Source organism: Oratosquilla oratoria, chromosome 39, assembly GCF_046742065.1.
Source record: "Oratosquilla oratoria isolate Oo_2021 chromosome 39, ASM4674206v1, whole genome shotgun sequence".
In the NCBI taxonomy this organism is placed as follows: domain Eukaryota; kingdom Metazoa; phylum Arthropoda; class Malacostraca; order Stomatopoda; family Squillidae; genus Oratosquilla; species Oratosquilla oratoria.
This window is the reverse complement of record NC_134815.1, coordinates 2,692,567-2,717,129: the sequence shown is the minus strand read 5'-3', so window position 1 is coordinate 2,717,129 and position 24,563 is coordinate 2,692,567. Positions and strand designations below refer to the sequence as shown.

The following is a 24,563-nucleotide window of genomic DNA, read 5'->3' as shown; positions in this document are numbered from 1 at the left end:
CATTTTAATTAAAATAAACACTGATAAATTACAACCTTGAAAGTCTTAAAACACTGCAATGACTGGGTAATGCAATACATGGAGAAACTAAATTGAATCAAAGTCTAGACATGCTAAGAAAAGACTAGAACTGCCCTATAATGCCAAGGAAAATGGGCTTGCCTTTCCACAGCTTCAGTTTGTTTCCACTTGTTTTTTGTCCTTGACACTACCAATGCTTCAATCGAATGTTGGAATAACATGAAATACATTGAATTTTGATCTTGTTAGGGATATTGTCCTCTTACATACCTTTGGAAAAGAGCTGCATTTTGTCATTGTTACTCTCTTTTCTGCTACTTTGTAGTTTGTCCAACTGCTGATAGAGAGTGTGGTAACTGTGACATCAACATTGCGGTTTGCTGTTGATCAATTGTGTATAATGTGGATGTGTGCTTTGATGAGGCCATCCTTCTATAAAGGGGTGCCTTTGGTTATGTATGTATGGATATATATATATATGTACATAGTTGACTCTTTCTCTATGCGGCTTAAATTTTCAGATACACCAAAGGATACATACAAGAGTTCGTCCTTATGTGTGTGAAATCTGCAAAAAGGGTTTCAACACTAGCTTTGCTATGAAGTCGCACATTCGTACGCACACGGGAGAGAAACCCTATCGCTGCCCGGAGGAGACATGTCCCAAACGTTTCAAAACTTCAGGAGATCTACAGAAACATGTGAGAACTCACACTGGTAAGTGAAGTATGTCTACTGATGTTTAGGATAGATGAGGGACCAATGATGGGTGCATGCTTTTGGTGGTCCAGCAAAATTGACAGTGAAGATGCCTGTTTCAGAACTAGTGAACACCTCCTCACCTTCCTTAATAAGGGGAAAAAGGCCTTTGGGTATATGCATGTCAACCTTCTCGCCTCCATCAGAAGATGCAATTGGCATAGTTTTCAGACTGCATCCATGATCTCTCTCTAACAACTTCAACTGTATTTCTTACACCTTTTGTCCATATAAAGAACTGGCAACTGCTCCCTTCCTGACACTAGTTTCAGCTAATAACAGAAAGAGCACTACACTGATACTAAACAGACAACAGTCCAAAGTTTCTTAGTAGAGAGATCTGTAGGGTGGCCCAAGGATCATTGCTTACTGCTGTGGGGTTGCAGGTTTCCATTCAGCAAAATTTGAGACAATTATTATTTGATAGAAGGTAAAGGGAACACGGGCTGTGGGAAATACTTTGATTCCTGACTAGTTTTGCCTGAGTGGCTTCTTCTGAAGAAGCCACTCAGGTGAAACTAGTCAGGAATAAAAGTATTTCCCTCAGCCCGTGTTCCCTTTACCTCCTATCCACATTCGTCACAATGTATACACAATTATTATTTTTATTTTTATTGGAGGTATTGCAGATGTATGTGATAGGGAGAAAGTTATTTTGGGTAGTCATGAGGATGACACTGTGCTTGTGGCTGAGTCAAAAGTGGGTCTAAGGTAGTTATTGATGGAGCTTAGGAAGTTATGGGATAGGAGGAATTTGAAAGTAAATTTGGGTAAAGATAAAGTAATGAGATGTGCAAGGGAGTAGTGAAGTGAATAAATACATACATACATATACCACGGCTTTTTCCCCCTTACAAGGGAGGTAGCCAAAAAGGGAAAGGCATAAAAACACTCCCACCCATTTCATCCCTACATACACTCCACACCCCTCCCACCCTCCCTCTCACCTGAGCACCTCCTGCCAAAAGTGAATAAATGAGAAGTTAAAAGTGAAGAAGCCCTTGGTATATAGATAGATAGTAGAGCTTGTGTCAGGGATGAAAATATTGAAGGTGAGTATTGGGTATTGGCTGCTTGTTATTGTGGCAAAGTAGCATGCAGTTGATACTTTAGGGTCTATATGGGGCGCCCCTATGGACCAGAGCCACACATCATTTTGTCTATGATAGAGGAAAACTCTGTTCATAGAGAAATGATGACACTTTTATACTACGACTGTCCCTCCATTATGCTGTCCCCCAACCCCTTGTTGCTGTCCTGTACCATTTCTCTGAGTATTCTTTTTCTGTGGTGGGGGAAAAGAATACTGCCATCAAGTATTCCCACTTGGATCATAAGAGGCAAGAAGAAAGGGACGGGGATTGGGACTAGGCATCCTTCTCCTTGTATCCCCACAGGGGACATTCCTAAACAAAAAAGAGAAGGCATAAGAAGGTCTGGAAGTTCTCGGACCAGCACCCTAAGGTTTGGGTCTTTTAATGTGCATGGATGTGGTACAGATGAGAGTACAGGTAGTCGTCGACTTACGACCGAGTTCGGTTCCGACAGACAGGTCGTAAGTCGATCTGGACGCAAGTCGGTCTATATATATATATTGTATATTTAGCATACTGAAATAATCTTAGCATCTTTGAACTATGTTGTATAGTATTTTTAACCTTTTTATAATTTCATCTGATTTTCTTTGGGAAACGTAGCCTAGGCCTAAGCATATTGAATAAAATCCTATCATCTTTGACCTATGATATTTAATACTGTATTTGTTAACCTTTGTATTATTTTACCATCAGACTTTCTTTAGGAAACATATGCATACTGAATAAAATCTTATCTTTGAGCTATGTTGTTTAATATTCATTAACTTTTTATCATTTTCGTTAGGAAACGTAGCCTAGGCCTACGCATACTGAATAAAGTCCTGTCATCTTTGACCTACAAATCCTTTTTTGTTGGTTACATTAAAATCATTGTAAAGCAAAATTAGGAAAAAAATATTTCGAAACACATTCTTTTCGTTTATGTACTGTACCGAAAATATTGTTATCGACAACAGACTAGGCATAAACAAAGTTTACTGTTACATTTTATTAATCGCAAAACATAAAAATACAAAATGCTGTGCCAAACATTTTGTCATCGACAACAGACTAGGCATAAAAAATAGTTACATTTTATTAATTGCAAAACATAAAAATACAAAATGTAAGGCAAAATTAGGATTTTTTTTATTTCAACAAAACACATTCTTTTCGTTTAAGTACTGTACCGAACATATTGTTATCGACAACAAACTAGCCTAGGCATAAAAAGTTTATATTTTATTAATTGCAAAACATACAAAATGCAATGCAAAATTAGGAAACATTGTACTTCAAACAAACAAAATGAAAGAATATTTAGCTGGCTGGGATGCTGACGCTGCCGGCAGCCTGCGAAAACTATCGTACTCGCGTCTCACAGCGTGCGGAGTAATGTACTGCACTGCCAGGCATAACATTGCAATTCTATTACTCTATTAAATGTTAGATATTATTGCACCATCTCGTGGTTGTAAAGTCGATCAGTCGTAAGTCGCATAGGTCGTAAGCCGACGACTACCTGTAAAAGGGAAGAGATAGGTAGTATGTTTGTGAGAAGAAAGATGGATGTGTTGGCTTTGAGTGAAACTAAGTTGAAAGGAAAGGGTGAGTGTAAGTGGGAGGTTATCAGGAGTAAAGAGAGGGCAAGGGAGGGAAGGGGTGGCTATTCTAGTAAGTGAAGAGGTAGGTAAACGTGTAGTGGAGTGGAAGGAGGTTTCCTCAAGGATAATGTGGATGAAGGTGAAACTGGGAAAGGAGATGTGGGTCTTTGTAAGTGCATATGGGCCTGGCAGTGTAGAAGAAAGGGAGGCCTTTTGGATAGATTTAAATGAGTGCATAGAGGATTTAGGAAGAAATGTAATGTAATAGTACTGGGAGACCTTAATTCTTATGTAGGAACTGGTCCAATCGATGGAGTGGTTGGGAAATGTGGAGTTCCAGGAAAGAATTGTAGTGGAGAGTTGATGGTGGAAATGTGTCTAGAGAGTTGATGATAGCAAATACAGTGTTTCGGAAGAAAGTCAAGCATAAGTGCACATGGGAGAGGGTGGTGGAGGGAAGGGTGGTAGATAGAGCACTAATGGATTATGTAGTGGTAAATAGGATTATGATAGGAAGAGTTAAGGATGTACATGTGCTAATGGGAGAGGATGGGGGAATATCAGATAATTTTTTGGTGGAAGGTAAGTTGAGAGTGGAGGATAGATGGAGAAAGAGGAAAGGGACAAAAGGTAGGGAGGTGCTTAGAGTGAACTCTTTGAATGAAAAGGAAAAGGAGAAGGAGTACGGAAAGAAGCTGAAGGAAGAGTGGGAGGAGTAAAGGATAGAGTAGAGCTGGGTGTGGAGGAGGAATGGGGATGGTTCAAGGAGGGAGTCATAAAGTGTGCAAGGATGGTGTGTGGAACAAGAAGGACAGGGGGAAATAGAAGAAAGGGTAGTGAATGGTGGGATGAGGAAACAAAGAAGGTTGTAGAAGAGAAGAAGTGAGCTTTCACAGATTGGTTACAAAATAGGACGAGGGAGTCATATGAGAGGTACAAAGAAAAGAAAAGAGAAGTAAAGCAAAAGGTAAAGGTTGCAAAGAGGAGAGCAGATGTGAAATGGGGTAAGAGTATGAAAAATTTTTGAAAGTAATAAAAAGATGTTTTGGAAAGAAATTAAGAGAGGAAGAGGAGGTGAATCAAGTAGAGAAGAAAAGGTAAAAGGTGCAGATGGAGAGATGATAATGGAAGAGAAGGCAGTAAGGGGAAGATGGGCAGAATATTTTAGGGAGTTGCTAAATGTGAAGGAGGATAGGGAAGGAAAGATAGCTGCAGTGGGAAATGCGAAGAAAATGAGAGTGATGAGTGAGGAGAATGGAGGAGAAATAAGGAAGGATGAGGTGAAGGCAGTTGTTAAGATGGTGAAAGCAGGTAAGGCACCTGGTCTGGATGGATGCCATGCAGGATGTCTGAAAAAGGGAGGTACAGTGATGGTGGACTGGCTGGTGAGGTTATTTAATGTTTGCTGGAGAGAGGGTAGAGTGCCGGAGGACTGGAGGAGTGCCTGTATAGTTCCTCTTTATAAGGGAAAAGGGGACAAGTGTGAATGTAGTAGTTTCAGAGGGATTAGCTTGTTAAGTGTAGTTGGGAAGGCTTATGGGAGGATCTTGATTGAGAGGATTAGGAGAGGAACAGAAGGAGTAATTGGTGAGGAAGAGTGTGGATTTAGGACAGGTAGAGGTTGTGTAGATCAGATCTTTGTGGTAAGACAGATATGTGAGAAAGCTATAGGAAAGGGGAAGGATGTTTTTAGGGTTTTTATGGATCTGGAAAAGGCTTATGATATGGTAGACAGGAAGGCACTGTGGGAGGTTATGCAGATATACAGGATAGGAGGAAAGGTTGTGGGAACTGTCAAGAGTTTTTGTGAGAGTAGTAGAGCTTGTGTCAGGATTAGAAATGGAGAGAGTGAGTGGTTTGAGGTAAAGGTGGGACTTCGTCAAGGATGCGTTATGTCGCCCTGGCTGTTCAACTTATACATGGATAGGGTGGTGCGAGAGGTAAATGCAAGGGTAGTGGGCAAGGGTTTGGAGATGGTTAAAGAAAATGGAGAAAAGTGGGAGGTGAGCCAGCTGTTGTTTGCTGACGACACTGCGCTTGTGGCAGGATCGGAGGAGGGATTGAGGAAGTTGGTGGCAGAGTTTGGGAGAGTATGTGATAGAAGAAAGCTAAAGATAAATGTGGGTAAAAGTAAAGTGATGAGATGTACAAGGGGTGAAAGTGGCAGTAGACTGGAAGTGAGCATTAAGGGAGAGCGACTGGAGGAAGTGGATAGTTTTAGATACTTGGGTGTAAATGTGGCAGGGAAAGGTGGAGTGAAGGTGGAGGTAGAATGTAGATTGAGAGAAGCGAGTAAATGCCTTGGTGGATTAAAGAGTGTAATGAGGAATAGACATTTGGGAATGGATGCTAAGAGGAGACTGTATGAAGGAGTGATTGTGCCAACAGCACTGTATGGGGCAGAAACATGGAACATAAGAGAAGAAGAGAGAAGGAGTTTGAATGTGTTTGAGATAAGGTGTCTGAGAAGTGTGATGGGGGATACTAGGCTAGATAGAGTGAGAAATGAGGAGGTGAGGAGGAGAACAGGGGTGGAAAAGGAGCTGGGAGATAGAGTTGATGAAAGAATATTAGGATGGTTTGGACACATGGAAAGAATGAGTGAAGAAAGACTAGTAAAAGAGGTATGGAAGGCAGATGTGGAGTGAGTGAACATGAGGGGACGTCCTAGGATGAGGTGGATGGATGGGGTGAAGGGAGCTTTGGGGAAGAGGGGAATGTCTGTTGAGGAAGGACGGGAGAGGACAGAAGACAGGGGTGAATGGAGAATGGTTGTATATGGATGATGTTGTGATTGCATGAGGTGGGGGGTGAGGTAGTATGTGTGAGCAAAATTTGACGCAGCCCAAAGGGATTTCTCCCCGTCCTCTCCTTTTATGCAATGGTGGGACGGAGAGGGGGGGGGGTCGCTGATTTAATGAAGCGGCCTTGCTGTGGATGTGCTGTGTCTTGTGACACTGCTTCTGACCGAGAGCAGTGGACAAGGTGCAGGGATGACCCGTCATCCAGGAGGTGCTCAGATATGAGGGAGGGTGGAGGGGTGTGGAGTGTATTCAGGGATGGAATGGGTGGAAATGATTTTATGCCTTTCTCTTTTTGGCTACCTCCCTTGTAAGGGGGAAAAAGCCTTTGTATTAAAAAAAAAAAAAAAAAAGTATATTAAAGTGAATGTGGGGTTGCACCAGGGTTGTGTTATGTCATCATGGTTGTTCAATGTGTACAAATGGGTGTGGGATGGGTGGAAGGTGGGTGCATGCCTTTGGTGACTACCTTCTTTATGAGGGGAAATAAGCCTTTTGTTAAATAGATAAAGATGATGATGACAGTGATGGTGACAATGACGACAGCTGCCACCATCATCAATGAAAATCGTAGGATTGGAAATGCTGTTTGAGATTGAATCTGCCACCCCTTGAGAAGAAGAAAAAGCATTTTAGTATATATGTATGTTGAGACATTCTGGTAGGTTTACATAAGTGGGGGTAGGAAAGATAGGAATCTTACAGTCCGAGTTTATTCCTGACTAGTATTTACCTAAGTGGATGCTTGCTGGCCAATTGGATAAGAAGATCATCACTTCTCGTGGAGGTTGAGGTGATGACAGCTCAAGGCTTGCCACCATTGAGTTGGACCATGGGCATGGTTCATTAAATTCCATGCTACAAAGTCCTCTGTAGTTGTACATGACTTATCCCCAGATTCTGTGAACTGGTTTGATCATGTTTTCTGTGTTTATTATTATTCAGAGTAAAAGAGAACGAGTAATACAGCAGTGACTATTTTATAAGGCGAGTAATGTGATGAATCATACATATGGCAGCCGATGCTGCGTGCAGGAATTTGACTCGTATGGAAGTGGTTAATGCTGTGTCCATGATAGAGACACTATCAGTGATATTGAGTCATGCATGATATGCTTATTATTTACATCCAGGCCTCTCCCTTGCCCACAGGTGAGCGCCCCTTTAAGTGCCAGTTATGCGGGAAGGCCTTCACCACTTCAGACATCCGCAAAGTCCACATGAGGGTTCACACAGGTAAGAAGTACTGAGGGGACATTTTTCCAGGTGTCAACTTGTTAGTCCCTTGGATACACTTTAAAAGTCCCTTCAAAAGCCCAGTTTATTAACATTTTAAATTTAAATCTGTTTTTATACTGCCTGACCACAGACACCCCACAACTTAAAAAAAAAGAAAAAAAAAATACTTGTACATCTTTAGTAGCCTGCTCTAGGCACTTCACAGTATGTCCACACCAAAAGACACACTCTCAGATTACAAAACAAGCACTCTACAATGGACTTGAAATTTTATACACACAGAAGTCATCCTAAGAAATCACTTCCAAGACATGTAATAACTACTCTGCTATGTCCACACTTTGATCAATATCCTGTATTCAAACGGTACCAGTATAGAATTGGCCTGACAATAGACTCCAATTATCCTAGATGCAACCTCTTAAACAAAAGACAAGAGCACTTTACATTACACAGATGTACACTCATCCTTTCCAGAGGGTAACACATCTCTTCTCTGAGTGATGCATGGAACAAACACATGGCTGTGGCTCGTTATCTGGAGGTTATGAGTCTTCTGCATAAGAGAGCTGGGGTAACAGACGTCTTTCTTGAACCCTCCCTCTTCTACTTACCCTACTATGTCCATCTCCTCTCGGTCTCCTACCTACCCTATTACCTGTCTCCCACCTGTATTTTACCTATCCTCGTGTCACTGTCTCCTACCTACTGCCCTGCCTCCATCTCCTACCTACCTACCCTTCAATCTCCATTTAACTTTTCTACCTCCCTCTTCTACCAACCCATCACCTCTTTCCTAACTATTATACTGTCCCTGTCTCTTTTATCCATTTACTACCTATCTTCTATTAACCCACCTACCTACTTCCCTCTCCTAACTACCCTCCTAACTCTGCTACCTACTCACCTACCACTATCTCTCTCTATAGTTTACATATTATTACAAGGCTAACATCTGGTGATATCAAAACAAAATTTAATTTATATATACCAAGGACTTGTTTCTCCTTATAAGGGAGGTAGCCAAGTGTAAAGGCAAGTACTCACTCCCTCTCTTCTTTGCTCCTCATGGATGATGGGTCATCCCTGTATCCTGCCCACTGCCCTGGGTCAGAAGCAATGCAGCAAGACACAGCACACCCACAGCAAAGCTGCTTCACATGATTGGAGACCCTTCCCTGTCCCCTCATGCAGAAAAATAGAAGATGGGGAGAAATCTTTTCAAGCAGCATCAAAATATCATTCATACATTACCACTCCCTATCCCCCCATCCCTCTCTTGCATCACAGTATCATCTATACACAGCCATTCTCCACTCATCCCAATCTTCTTTCTTCCTTGCTCAACACTCCTTTCACCCCATCCATCCATCTCATCCTTGGTCATCCCCTCAAGTTCACTCCTTCCACCTCTGCCTTCCACACCTCATACTAATCTTCGCTCTTTCCATGTGTCCAAACCATCCCAATACTCTTTCATCAGCTCTATCTGCCATCTCCTTTTCCAGTGCCACTTCTCTTGTTTCTCACTTCATACCACCTTGTAACCCCTACCATACTTCTTGGACATTTCATCTCAAGCACATTTAAACTTTTCCCCTCTGCCTCTCTTAAGTTCTATGTTTCTGCCCCGTACTGTGCTTTTGGCACAATCACCCCTTCTTATAATCTCCTCTTCACATCCATTCCCAGCTGCCTATTTCTCATGACACTTTTTAATCCCCAACAGCATTTACTTGCTTCTCCCAGTCTACAATTTACTTCTAATGCCACTCCTCCCTTTCCTGACACATGTGACTCCAGATACCTAAAGCTATCCACTTCCTCCAGCCTCTTTCCTTTAAGACATACTTCCAACTTGCTGCCATCATCTCTCCTTGCACATCACATCACCTTACTTTTTTGTCCACATTTACCTTCAACGTTCTCCTATTGCATACCCTCCCAAACTCCATTACTAGCATCTCTCCTCTAACCCTGCCACAAGGGCAGTGTTGTCAGCAAAGAACAATGGCTCGCCTTCTACTTGTCTCCATTTTCTTTAACCATCTCCAGTCCCATGCCTATTACCCTTGCCTTTACCTCCCACACCACCACATATATGTATACATTGAACAGCCATGGCAACGTGAGACATCCCTGCCACTGTCCCATCTTTACCTCAGACTACTTACTCTCTCCATTTCCAATGTTAACACAGGTTTTACTAGTCTTGTCCAAACTCTTGGCTGCCCTGAACAGCTTTCCCCCAATCCCATATATCTGTAAAACCTTCCACAGTGTTTTTTTTTTGTCTAGCTTGTCATAAACCTTTTCCAAATTCATAAAGGCCCAAAAAACATCTTTACCTTTTACTAAAGCTTTCTCACATATCTGCCTCATAAAAATCTGATCCACACATCATCTGCCTTTCCTAAACCTACACTGTTCCTCACCAATTACTCCTTCTGTTCTTCTTGTAATCCTCAATTAAAACCCTCCCAACTGCACTCAACAAACTGATCTGTCTGAAACTACTACACTGACATTTGTACCAATTTCCTTTGGAACTTTACAAGCACTCCTCCACTCCTTGGGGACTCTACCCTCCCTTAGATACATTATACAACCTCACTAGCCAGTCCACCATTGTTGTACCTCCCATCTTCAGACACTCCATATGACACCTATCTAACCCAGGTACCTTATATGCTCTCATCATTTTCAAAATTACTTGCACCTCATCTTTTCTTGTTTCTTCTCCATTTTCCTCTCCCATCACTGTCATTTTCTTTGTGCCTCCCACGGCTACCACCAATCACTCCGAATCCTCCACATTCAGCAGCTCTCTAAAATACTCTGCCCAGCTTCTCCCTTACCTCCTTTTCTGTTAACATAGGTCCATCTCCATCTTTTACCTTTTCTTCTCTGCTTGACTTGTCTCCCCATTCTGTCTTAACTTCCTTTCAAAACACCTTTTTATTATTCAGAATTTTCTGTCCTACTCTTCCCCCATTTTACATCTGCCCTCCCTTTTGCCTCCTTTATATTTTGTTTTGCATCTCTTCTTTTTTCTTTGTACCTCTTGTATGATTCTCTTGTCCTCCTTTGCAACCAGTCCCTGAATGCTCGCTTCTTTTCTTCTGTTATGCCCCTACAATATTAATCAGATGCAAGTGGATTTGTTTTATCATAATAAAAAGATGTCCTTACAATGTGGAATGTCTATCATAGATGATAGGAGTTGTTTACAAAGGATTACAAAGGCGGAGCATACCGACAGGAGACCTTTTGATCCATATCTAGGTCGGATGCCAAAAAAAAAATCATATTGATAATAAAATAATAAATAAAAACTGATAATGTAAATAACAAATAAAATACATAAATAAATGCATAGGTATAGTTAAATAATAAACAAACAGGTAAATAGTAAATAATAATATATTGACATATAACTAATAATAAATGAAAATCAGACTTACAAAAGATAACAAAACAAAAACAAATAATATAAGATAAATTATAATCATTACAGCATCTTACTTAGGTATTTATCTAAATGATTCTTAAAGCTTCGAACTGAATTACATTGCACTACCTGTGCAGGAAGTTTATTCCATTCATTAACTACACGGTTGGCAAAGTTGTTTCTACCTACTTCCAAATTGAATCTATTTCCGGACAGTTTGAGACCATTGTTTCTTGTCTGATTCTCATTCAATGTGAAAATTTTGTCACTTTTGATGTCAATTCCCTTTAAAATCTTAAAGACCTGTAACAAGTCACCTCTGAGTCTACGCTTTTTTAGGGAAAACAGATTCATGTGTTTTAGTCGATTTTCGTATGATTTATTTTTGATATTTGGAATCAGTTTTGTGGCTCGCCGTTGTACTTTTTCCAGTCTGTCAATGTCTTTAATGAGATTCGGTGACCAAACGGAAACAGCATATTCCAAATGTGGACGAACTAACAATTTATATAGCTTGTTAATGAGTGATGGACTTTTGAAATCAAAAGATTGGGCAATCAGTCCTAGAATCATATTTGCTTTCTCAGAGGCTGAAATACACTGCTTGGATGATTTGAGGTCGTTACTGATAATTATGCCGAGATCTTTTTCACTATCCACTTTTGTTAACGAATTTCCATTTTTACCTATGTGCATTACCTTGCATTTACCTGTGTTAAATTTCATTAGCCACTTTTCAGACCATTGCTGTAATTGATCTAAATCTTCTTGAATATCTAATTGGTTTGAGTGATCATTTGCCACTCCGCACAGTTTTGTATCATCAGCAAATTTGGAAACAGTAGATTTTAGTCCATGGTCTATATCATTTATATATACTATGAATAGGAGTGGCCCAAGAACGGAACCCTGAGGAACTCCACTTGTAACATTTTTCCATCCAGAAGTTTTTCCATTTAAAACAACTCTGTTTTCGACCATTCAACCAATTACTAGTCCAACTTAATAGGCTACCACTTATTCCGTGTAAAGCTAATTTAGTAATTAGTCTTTTGTGTGGGACGGTATCAAAACCTTTTGCAAAGTCTAGATATATTAAATCTATATTGTTTCTTTTATCATAATTCGAGATAACTGTGTTGTAGAATTCGAGTAAGTTAGTCACGCAAGAACGTTTCCGTCTGAAACCATGCTGGCTATCATTTATCAAACGGTTACTTTCTAAATGATGTTCGATAGCATCTCTGATGATACATACATACATACATATACCAAGGCTTTTTCCCCCTTCCAAGGGAGGTAGCCAAAAAGGGGAAGGCATAAAAACACTCCCACCCATTTCATCCCTAAATACACTCCACACCCCTCCCACCCTCCCTCTCATCTGAGCACCTCCTGGATGACGGGTCATCCCTGCACCCTGCCCACCGCCCTGGGTCAGAAGCAGTGTCGCAAGACACAGCTTGGGACATCTCCGGATATGATGGATTTCTTGAAAATAATTTCTAATGGAACAACAATCTCATTTTTCATTTCCTTTAAGATTCTTGGATGCCAACCGTCAGGCCCTGGTGTTTTATTAACTTGAGTTTGTCTATACACCTTTTAATTTTTTCTTTTGTTATATTTACCGTAGTAAGTTTACCCTAGACTTTTCACAGGTTTCAGTTTGGAATTCACTTTGAGGTGTTTCGTTTATGAATACCGAGCTAAAATAATTGTTTAAGATATTACACATTCCTTCATTTGAATATTCAAGTTGACCGTCAGCAGATAATAGTGGACCAATGTGATTCCTAACAACCTTTTTATCTCTATGTAACTATAGAATTCTTTGGGATTCTCTTTGGATTTATCAGCGATGTTCATTTCGTATTGTCGTTTTTTTTTTGTTTTTTTTTATTGTCTTTTAAATCTCTCTGTATTGATACATAACTTTCATAGTCATTAGATGCACGCGAGCACTTATATTTCTTATAAGCTTGTCTCTTTTTAGCAATACTTTTTGCAGTTTCTTTGTCAAGCCACTTTGGGCAAGCCTAATTTGGGGGACGTCTGTCCTTAAAAGGAATGTAAGTTTGAATCATCTTGGTGAGCGTATTTTGAAATATTTCCCACATCTGATCTACAGGTCTTTCGTTTAATTTTGCCTTCCAATCTGTAAGCTGAAGCTCCTGACGTAGTCCTATGAACTGAGCTTTACTGAAATCGGGTATTTTAGAAACACAAGTATCTATTCTAAAATTGTTTAGGAGTTTGAATCTGACTAAGTTGTGATCGCTATTTGCAACAGATTCACCGACTTCTACATCAGTTACCATGCTTTCGCGGCTGATGATCAAAAGATCGAGTAAGTTTCCATTTCTTGTGGGCTCTTTTACATGCTGAATTAAGTAATTGTCACCAAGAAAATCAATCAAGCGACTACTTATATGGCCATGTTCAAGGGTCATCCAATCATTGTCAGAAAAATTGAAATCACCCATTATCAATAAATCCCGGTTGCAGAAACTAGACAGTTCTTGAAATAACAGTTTGTCGTCTGCTAATGATAATGTCTTTGGCCTATATATTACACCTATATTCATTTTTTGTCCATTTGTTAGGGTTAACTCAACCCACAAACTATCATACGCATCCTGTTTCACTTTCTCTAAAACACAAGCATGAACATTGTTTTTAACGTACAATAGAACACCCCCACCTTTCTTGTGGTTTCTATCCTGATGAAAGTGTTTAAATCCCGCAATATTAAATTCAGCTTCGAACTCTGTACCATTTAACCATGTTTCAGTTATTCCTATTATATTGAGATTTTCGCTTTTGACATATGCCTGTATTTCTTGAAATTTGTTCCTAATACTACGAGCATTAAAGTACATGGTTTTTAAGAAACTTGTGATTATTTCTTTTTGACACATTTTGAGTTTCAATATCATGTCTTACATTATCATTTTGTTTTTTATTTATACCTTGCTCTATATTATTATTTGGTCCTTCATTGACATTCAATGCCTCAACATTTCTCCCATCAAAATTAACATTTCCCCCATCACGGACATCTGGTCGATCACGGTCATCCGATCTCTTTTGTACATTTTGTCCCCCTACGTCACCGTGATTCACGCCGGCCTCCCGTCGTTCAGTGACATTATGTCCGGCATCCCTTTCTAAAATTATATTTTGTCCTCCATTGACATTATATCCTACCGTGATATTTTTTCCTCCACTATAATTACATCCCATCATGATCTTTTGTCTTCCACTGTCATTACTTCCTATCATGATATTTTGGCCTTCATTGACATTCTGTCCGGTATCCCTTCCTAAAATTATATTTTGTCCTTCACTGACATTATATCCTACTGTGATATTTTCTCTTCCATTATCATTACATTCCATCGTGATATTTTGTTCTCCACTATCATTACTTCCCATCGTGATCTTTTGTCCTCCACTGTCATTACATCCCATTGCGACATTTTGTCCTATGACATTACATCCTAATGTGACATTTCGTCCTCTAGTGACATTATATCCACTGTCATTACATCCTATCATGATATTTTGGCCTTCATTGATATTCTGTCCGGTATCCCTTCCTAAAATTATATTTTGTCCTTCACTGACATTATATCCTACCTTCAGTCAAATATAAAATGAAAGACTTCAGGTTCCATTGGGAAAGTTGGGACCTATAGCATACTTCCCCTGTTGTGATTTGTAATCTGAGTCATGTGCATGCAACTTTCTCTGTTTATCTTCAGTGTCCCCAGCCATGCTGATGTTCTAGAAAGAGGTGCTGTTGCAATAGTAGTTGAAAAGTTCTGTATGAGTTGGTTAATTTTTGAGAGAAAACCTTTCATCAGGTGAGAAGCCATACAAATGCTCGGTTGAGGGTTGCAGTCGTATGTTTGCCTCGGCCACCAACTACAAGAACCACATGCGGATCCACACCGGCGAGAAGCCTTATGTCTGTTCTGTAGAGGTGAGTAAACCCAAATGTATTTTATGACGTGCGAGTATGTGTGAGAAATAAACTGACGCAGCCCGGAGGGATTTCTCCCCCATCTTCTCGTTTTCTGCATGTGTTTTGCAACACTACTTCTGACTCAGGGCAGTGGGGAAGATGCAGGGATGACCTGTCATCCAGGAGGTGCCAAGATGAGAGGGAGTGAGGAGGGTGGATGGGTGTGGAGCGTGTTGGGATTGGAATGGGTGGGAGTGGTTTTGATGCCTTTGTTTTTTGGCTACCTCCCTTGTAGGGGGGAAAAAGCCTATGTATGAAAATGGAGAAAAGTGGGAGGTGAGCCAGCTGTTGTTTGTGGACGACACTGCGCTTGTGGCAGGATCGGAGGAGGGATTGAGGAAGTTGGTGGCAGAGTTTGGGAGAGTATGTGATAGAAGAAAGCTAAAGATAAATGTGGGTAAAAGTAAGGTGATGAGATGTACAAGGGGTGAAAGTGGCAGTAGACTGGAAGTGAGCATTAAGGGAGAGCGACTGGAGGAAGTGGATTGTTTTAGATACTTGGGTGCAAATGTGGCAGGGAAAGGTGGAGTGAAAGTGGAGATAGAATGTAGATTGAGAGAAGCGAGTAAATGCCTTGGTGGATTAAAGAGTATAATGAGGAATAGACATTTGGGAATGGATGCTAAGAGGAGCTGTATGAAGGAGTGATTGTGCCAACAGCACTGTATGGGGGAGAAACATGGAACATAAGAACATAAGAACATAAGAACATAAGAAATAAAGGAGACTGCAAAAGACCATAAGGCCTACACTAGGCAGCTCCGTATCCATCACCACCTGTCATCCCCATCCATAAAGTTGTCTAATCGTTTTTTAAAACAACTGATAGTTTCAGCGCTTACTACATGGTTACTAAGTTTATTCCATTCATCGACCACCCTATTAGTAAACCAATTTTTGCCTATTTCCTTCTTAAATCTAAATTTGTCCAGTTTGTACCCATTACTGCGAGTCCTGCCCTGTTGTTTTATTATGATGACCTTGTTTGCATCACCCTTGTTATAGCCTTTGATCCACTTGAACACTTCTATTAGATCACCCCGCACTCTGCGTCTTTCCAGAGAGTGTAAGTTTAGGTGCCTAAGCCTCTCTTCGTAAGGCAAATTTCCGAGTCCTTGTATCATTTTGGTCATTCTTCTCTGTACTGATTCTAATGAATTTACGTCCATTCTGTAGGACGGAGACCAAAACTGTACCGCATAGTCAAGGATGGGTCTAACTATCGCTAGGTAGAGTTTAATAATTACCTCTGCACTTCTATTCGTTACCGTCCTAGCAATGAAGCCTAATGCTCTGTTAGCTTTATTTCTGGCGCTAATACACTGCTTCCTGGTTTTAAGGTCCGGACTCACCAGAACTCCCAAGTCCCTCTCGCACTCAGATTTTTCTAAAAACGTGTTATCTAAGTTGTATCTATTTTCGGGGTTGTGTAGCCCTACGTTTAACACGCTACACTTAGAGATATTGAAGTTCATTTGCCACTTCACCGACCATGTTAACAGCTTATTAAGGTCATCCTGCAGAATCTGGGCGTCGTCACCTGACCTAATTAGGCGTCCTATTTTAGTGTCGTCCGCAAACTTACTAACATCACTATTTAACCCTTCGTCCAAGTCGTTTATATACATAATGAACAACAAGGGACCCAAAACCGAACCCTGGGGAACCCCGCTAGTAACATTGCCCCACCTAGATTTTATTCCATTTATGGTGACCCGTTGCTTTCTGTTACTAATCCAAGCTCTAATCCATTCTAACACTTTTCCTCCTATGCCATGGGCTTTGATTTTATTTAGTAGTCTCTGGTGTGGCACTTTGTCGAACGCTTTGCTAAAGTCAAGGTAAATAACATCGTAATTTTCATTGTTGTCTGCCGCCTTATATACCTTAGTGTAAAAGGATAGAAGATTAGTCACACATGACTTACCCTTGGAGAAACCATGCTGTGAAACACGAATTAAATTATGCCCTTCAATGTGTTCTCTGAGTCTATTTACTATTATTGATTCAAGCATTTTTCCTATAACCGATGTCAAACTGATTGGCCTGTAGTTGCATATAGACGATCTATCTCCCTTCTTAAAAACAGGAACAACGTTTGCCTGCCTCCAAGCAGTTGGAACAGAACCAGTGTCTACCGATTTATTGAATATTTCAGTTAACTGGTCGCAGATTTCAAATTTACACTCTTTAAGCATTCTTGGAAAAATTTCGTCTGGACCCGGAGATTTTGAAGAAGAGAGAAGGAGTTTGTGTTTGAGATGAGGTGTCTGAGAAGTATGATGGGGTTACTAGGCTAGATAGTAAGAAATGAGGAGGTGAGGAGGAGAACAGGGGTGGAAAAGGAGCTGGGAGATAGGGTTGATGAAAGAGTATTAGGATGATTTGGACACATGGAAAGAATGAGTGAAGAAAGACTAGTAAAGGAGGTGTGGAAGGCAGATGTGGAGTGAGTGAACATGAGGGGACGTCCTAGGATGAGGTGGATGGATGGGGTGAAGGGGGCTTTGGGGAAGAGGGGAATGTCAGTTGAGGAAGGACGGGAGAGGACAGAAGACGGGTGAATGGAGAATGGTTGTATATGGATGATGATGTGATTGCATGAGGTGGAATGGGCGGGGGGATGGGGGGTGAGGTAGTATGTGTGAGCAAAAGTTGACGCTGCCCGAAGGGATTTCTCCCCGTCCTCTCATTTTATGCAATGGTGGGACGGAGAGGGGGGGTCGCCGATTTAATGAAGTGGCCTTGCTGTGGATGTGCTGTGTCTTGCAACACTGCTTCTGACCCAGGGCAGTGGACAAGGTGCAGGGATGACCCGTCATCCAGGAGGTGCTAAGATAAGAGGGAGGGTGGAAGGGTGTGGAGTGTATTCAGAGATGGAATGGGTGGGAATGATATTATGCCTTTTTCTTTTTGCCTACCCCCCTTGTAAGGGGGAAGAAGCCTTGGTATATGTATGTATGAAATGTGAATTTTTGATGTTTTGAAAACAGTGTGGTATCCCAAGTCCATATACTTACAGCCAAGAGCAACATGTAGTTGAAATTGATCACTGCCTTATCATAACCATAACTTGAGTTATTGATGAGGAAGGGGGAGATGTGTATCAGGGGAGAATGGGTCATTGGGGTTTGGTTGGGTACAGAGTGTACTGACTGGGGTATCGCACTCTTTTCAGAACATAGTTTCACATTTTGGTATAGAATAAAGTGGGTTTGTTTTTTGATGGGATATTTATTCCCAAAGCTTGTTGGTGAAGTTTATGTACATGTTGTAAACCTCTCTAGGAGAGACCAATGATGGAGCTTGCTAGTGGTGGTCCTGTATGGATACCAGAGAGAATCATTCATTCGCCCACTACCCATCTTAACCCCTTCCATACAGTGACGCCTACGTAGGCGTCATGAGGAGCAAGTGGGTACGCGAGGATGCCGATGTCAGTGTCTTGATTATATTTATTGTAGTTGTACCTGCGTGACCCCCATACTCTGTAAACTGGCTTCATCATATTTTCTATGGTTATCAAAATTCACGGGTGAAAGAGAGAACGATCGATACAGCGGTGACTTTATTTTTTATAATGCAAGTATTTTGATGCAACATCGTACGTCTGACAGCTAATGCTGCCCGCGAGATTTTGGCCCGGAGTGGAGTGGTTAAAAATCTGTCAACACTCATTTTCATCTGGAGGTGCTGGGCTGACACTTGGTCGCTGGACCAGGGCCAAAGTCACTCTCAATCACCCCCCCCCCCCCCACACACACAACCTTTCTAAAGGGGATAGCCAAGTCTCCCCATAATTATTTATTTTAGAGTGATGAAATTGTAGGGGTAAACCAGCTGTGGGCATGAGGTCCTACTGTAGAAGAATTGTGCCTTGCTTCATTGCATTTGACCCAACCAGTGTTGGGTGCTCAGATAAGAGGGGTGGTAGAATGAATTTGAATTGTGTGTCCTTTGACTCTGTTCTTCCCCTTATAATCAGGAAAGGGCCTTTGGTCATATATTCCTTTGCTGAGCCCCCCCTTCCCTATCTTAAGAGGGATAAGGCCTTTTGTTATATGTTATGTAGATAATAATTCATTATTTTTTATATTGTACCATGTGGAATTAAGGGAGCAAGTATGTTTTAACTTGGCCTCCTCTTCTATATAAGGGACATTAACCACTTTAGTACGACTTAAATTCTTGTGTGGAGGCATTGGCTGCCATATGTACTTTGCATCACATTACTCTCATTAGAGAATATAAAGTCACTGCTGTATTACTCATTCTCTTTTACTCTGAGTAATAATAAACACAGAAAATGTGATCAAACCAGTTCACAGAACCCAGGGGTAACTCATGTACAACTACAAAAATATATATAATCAAGATGCCAACACCGGCATCCTCCTGTACCTACTCATGCCTCCTGATGCTTACGTAGGCGTCATTGTACCGAAGTGGTTAAAGCCTTTGTATGTATATTTTTTTTATATACGAGGTGCTTTAGTATTTTGGCTCACTGGTAAGGGCTTTAGGACTATCATCTGTTGTCTCGGATCTCCTGCAGATGACCTATGTCTTCAAGATAACCAGTAGTGGCCTCTAGATTGGCCTGCAAGCCAGTCATGAAAGAAAGACTGTATTGTTCTTTGGGTAGGAGGAAAGTGGTACAATTCAGGAATAGGTGTTTTGGGTCCTCAGTGTGGTAATTGCATCTGGGGCAGTTTGAGACTGTGGCCAGGCCTATTCTATGTTTAGCAGTTTCATTGGTGGATGATGGCATGAACACAGTCATATCAGTGTTGTTCCTGTCTATCCTGGGAGACTATCAGTGATTGTGAATAGTGCTTTAAGATTTTCAGAATTATGTTCTCCATAAAGCTTTTTCTCTCCAGTTATTGGAAAGCTTAAAATTGTTCCTTCCTTTTTTCACGCAAGAATTGTGGAAGAAGGTTTACAGAATACTCGTCACTGTACAAGCATCACATGGTACATAATCAGCAGAAACCATATGCATGCACACACTGTGGACGATTCTACAGACAGCTCTCAACTCTTGCAGTACACCGAGTAAGTTGTCTACTTTTCTTCTGTTGCTTAGGCTTGATCAGTAAGTTTATAGTTAAAACTACTGTATGAGTTCTATGTGGTTGAAGTTAATTACCAAGATTTTGGTGGCACATGAATATTAAACCTCATTGTAAAAGCTGCTTCATCCACAAGGAGCTAAAATAATGGGGAAAACAAAATAGGTGTTAGCTGGTCACCTTCCTTGCAAAGGGGAAAAGGCCTTTTGGTATATGTATGCATGAGAGGCAGAGGGGAAAACACACAAATAGAACGAGAGTTTCTTCTTTAATAAGTTTCACACTATGGTGCGTCTTTAATCTTTCTGAAGATTAGTGTGAAACTAGTTAAAGAATAAACTCTATTTGTGTGTTTTCCCATCTGCCTCTCTCACAACCTGTCAAGATGTCATATGTATGTATATATGAATGTCAGTAAGAGATACTAATACCTTTGTTATTTTCTTGACTAGAGAACAGTCCATGGTGTGGTGGATGGTGGAGTAGGGAATGAAGGAGTTCTTCTAGTAGACCAGAGTGGTCTTGAGGTGGACCCACTCCTTAATACACGATCGGATACCAACCTCACCCTTAATGCATCGGGCCTCCACACAGACACTGGGGACCTGTCCTCTTCCATGGTGGGTCTTTCAGGGGTTAATGTTGGTGCTACAGTGGGTGCAGTAGACATCGGCTCAAGAGTTCCACCTTCCATACTTAAGAATAAAAACCGAAGCCTTGCCAAGAAGAAGAAGAACAATAATAGTAGCAGCAGCAGCAACAACAACAGCAGGAAAGTCATTCAGGTATGTGTGTTGACTTGTATTTGTATTTTTCCTGGAGTTGATGTGTTGGTGTTTTTGTTATGTATTATACCAAACATGTTACTTTTTATTGCAGGTTACAAATGCAGACCCCATAGGAGAATTGGATTCTGATTCCATATCTGTAACTGTAGGTGAAGATGGATGTGTGAGTGTTTCAGGAGACATCAGTCCTTCTGACCTGCACAGCCTTCTCTCAGGAGACACTTTGTTCTCAGATACACGTTCTGGGTCCTCTTTCAATACCTCATTACCAAGTTCTTCTCTAACCAATTTAGAACTTGATGCCAGTGGCAATTCTATCTTAGTTCTTACAGACCCGTCTCAGCTGGCAGCATTACAGGTAATTCATTTGGTAGATAGTTTTGTCATGAATAAGTTTTGTGTTATTGTAGAGAGAAAATAATTTTCATATACCAGTATGATATAAGAAATTTCCCTGTTTTATACACCTTCATAATTTTTTCTTCTTTATATTTACAGCAATTTGCTGTTGGTAGTGAAACCATCACAGGAGATACTGTTGAAGTGCTTACCTTTGAAAACTTTCCTAAGAAGGAAGTAGTAGTGGAAGACGAAAAGGCTGAATAAAGTTATCAGTGCTGGGCCAGTCATCCATTGACAAGAATTTCTTGCTATAGTGTCAATCAAATGGAGGCTCCATGTGATATTGTCAACTCTTATTTATGAATCCAAGTTTCCATCCATCTTAATATTATTAGCCTTTATTACACATTTAATGTTTGTCTGAAATTGTGGCGATCACAAAGGACAAGTTCATTGCAGAATAAGCCTTGAGTATTTTAGTGTATTTTATACAGCCAGCAAAGCTGGAATTATCATGGGCCAGGGTAAGATGTATCAATGCTAATGTTATTTTTTAAAAGAAGGGATTTGACTTGCATATGACCCTGTTTGTACAAAAGTTAGCATGTACACGAGTATTGAGTTTTGTGTCTAGAAGTTTTAATTGTAGAGTAAGAAGAGGAAGCCAGAGCTTGTGGACACTGTTTGTTGTTAGTTGAAGAGGCTGTTGTTATTTTATTTAACAAGTTAGTGATAGCATTAAGTCAAAATGCAAAGGGGAAATTAGGGATCTGTATCATTTACAACGCCAGATGAGGTTGTTAGCTGGTGTTGATGTGCCGACTACAAGCTGAAGTATCAGGAGAGCTTAAACAGGATAATTTTTGTTATGATTTTGATTCCCCACAAAGTGATAGGAGTGTGTTCAGGCATTACCAAATATCCGTAGCACAAACTTGTACATTCTGAAAACTTTTGTGAATTGTATATAATCAGAAGAAATTATGGATCTTAGTACATGTAAACTTGGTAGTTTTATCCTGCTGGCAACTTTTCCTTTATTTACCATGAGTATTTTGCAAATGCAGAGCAGTTTATAAGGAAATAGAAAAAAATAAGATATCACTACATATGCAGGACAGGATGTAAGCCAATATCATAGGTCCAGGATATTTATATTTCTGATATGTTACATAAAGCTTAAACAGAAATGGATGTTTCATTAGAGGGTTTTTTAGGATGTGTTGTCACAGAGAGAAAATTTCACGATTCCTTAACAATGAATATCTTAGACCTCTCCTGATGTGAGATTGTCCACAAAAATAGAAATGTTTGTAAACTACAGCCCATAACAACAACAACAACAACTTGACACCATTCCAATTATTCAATCTCTCTGGTTCTTCAATCCTTCAAGGATTTGAAAGATGTGCACACACTGTATCTGCCCATTCAGCATGGAGATTGGAGATTTGCTATCCATGCCATAACTAATTGACAATGCCCTCCCACTCTCTGGTCACTCCTCTGTATGCCCATGCTTTGCCTTGGCTTCAGTGTCAGAGTTAAGTGCTGTCTGACATTTAACAGGATTCCCTTTCCTGCATGTCTTCTCACTCTTCTGCCATCAATATTGCACAGATGGCACCTGCTATGATTATGGAGTAAATTATCTCTTGCAGACAATGAGTCTGGATATCCTCACCCCTAAAAAAGATTGTATACATAAAACATGCATGCACACACACACTCACACACCATCAAGGACATCGTCTATCTCTATACCAAGGGGTTCTTCCCCGCTAGACTGGAGGTAGCCAAGTCAAAGGCACAAATCTACTCCCATCCACCATCCTTGTTTTCCTCTTACCTGAGCTCCTCATGTGTGAATGGTCATCCCTGTCTCCTGCCCACTGCCAGAATTGGAAGCAATGACCTGTGTTAATCCACTGTAGCCTGATATAAAGTATCTATTACATCAAGAATGCCCTTACTAACCCAGCCTCCCACACCATTTACCCCTTAGCCTCTACTTTTTTGCTCCATACCAATAAATGTTTGTTTAAGAGAGGGTTGAGTGCCGGAGTAGTGCCTGTATAGTTCCACTTTACAAGGGAAAAGGGGACAAGTGTGAGTGTAGTAGTTTCAGAGGGATCAGCTTGTTAAGTGTAGTTGGGAAGGCTTATGGGAGGGTCTTGATTGAGAGGATTAGGAGAGGAACAGAGGGAGTAATTGGTGAGGAACAGTGTGGGTTTAGGACAGGTAGGTGTTGCATAGATCAGAATTTTGTGATGAAATATATGTGAGAAAGCTATATGGAAAGGTAAGGATGTCTTTTTGGGCTATTATAGATCTGGAAAAGGCTTATGACAGGGTAGACAGAAAGGCACTGTGGGAGGTATTGCAGATATACGGGATAGGAGGAAAGCTTCTAGGAGCTGTCAAGTTTTTATGAGAGTAGTAGAGCTTGTGTCAGGATTAGAAATGGAGAGAGTGAGTGGTTCGAGGTAAAGGTGGGACTTCGTCAAGGATGCGTTATGTCACCCTGGCTGTTCAACTTATACATGGATGGGGTAGTGCGAGAGGTAAATGCAAGGGTAGTGGGTCAGGGATTGGAGATGGTTAAAGAAAATGGAGAAAAGTGGGAGGTGAGCCAGCTATTGTTTGCTGACGACACTGCACTTGTGGCAGGATTGGAGGAGGGACTGAGGAAGTTGGTGACAGAGTTTGGGAGAGTATGTGATAGAAGAAAGCTAAAGATAAATGTGGGTAAAAGTAAGGTGATGAGATGTACAAGGGGTGAAAGTGGCAGTAGACTGGAAGTGAGCATTAAGGGAGAGCGACTGGAGGAAGTGGATAGTTTTAGATACTTGGGTGCAAATGTGGCAGGAAAAGGTGGAGGTAGAATATAGATTGAGAGAAGCGAGTAAATGCCCTGGTGGATTGAAGAGTGTAACGAGGAATAGACATTTGGGAATGGATGCTAAGAGGAGACTGTATGAAGGAGTGATTGTGCCAACAGCACTGTATGGGGCAGAAATTTGGAATATAAGAGAAGAAGAGAGAAGGAGTTTGAATGTGTTTGAGATGAGGTGTCTGAGAAGTATGATGGGGGTTACTAGGCTAGATAGAGTGAGAAATGAGGTGAGGAGAAGAACGGGGGTGGAAAGGGAGTTGGGAGATAGGGTTGATGAAAGAGTATTAGGATGGTTTGGACACATGGAAAGAATGAGTGAAGAAAGACTAGTAAAAGAGGTATGGAAGGCAGATGTGGGGGGAGTGAACATGAGGGGACATCCTAGAATGAGGTGGATGGATGGGGTGAAGGGGGCTTTGGGGAAGAGGGGAATGTCTGTTGAGGAAGGATGGGAGAGGACAGAAGACGGGTGAATGGAGAA

The 24,563-nt window shown here is 40.9% G+C and overlaps 1 protein-coding gene across 2 annotated transcripts in view; it reads left to right on the top strand.

Moving 5' to 3' along the window:
* The window catches only part of LOC143020252 (uncharacterized), a 42,586-nt gene extending 20,210 nt beyond the window's left edge, over positions 1 to 22,376 (top strand). For both annotated transcript variants that reach the window (XM_076176445.1, XM_076176444.1), the window contains exons 5-11: positions 543 to 738; positions 7,414 to 7,497; positions 14,821 to 14,939; positions 19,908 to 20,039; positions 20,509 to 20,841; positions 20,936 to 21,202; positions 21,343 to 22,376. In XM_076176445.1, the coding sequence (XP_076032560.1) occupies positions 543 to 738; positions 7,414 to 7,497; positions 14,821 to 14,939; positions 19,908 to 20,039; positions 20,509 to 20,841; positions 20,936 to 21,202; positions 21,343 to 21,450 (1,239 nt within the window). In that variant the 3' untranslated portion in view covers positions 21,451 to 22,376. The remainder of the gene's footprint in view (positions 1 to 542; positions 739 to 7,413; positions 7,498 to 14,820; positions 14,940 to 19,907; positions 20,040 to 20,508; positions 20,842 to 20,935; positions 21,203 to 21,342) is intronic.
* The last annotated feature ends 2,187 nt before the right edge of the window (positions 22,377 to 24,563 follow it).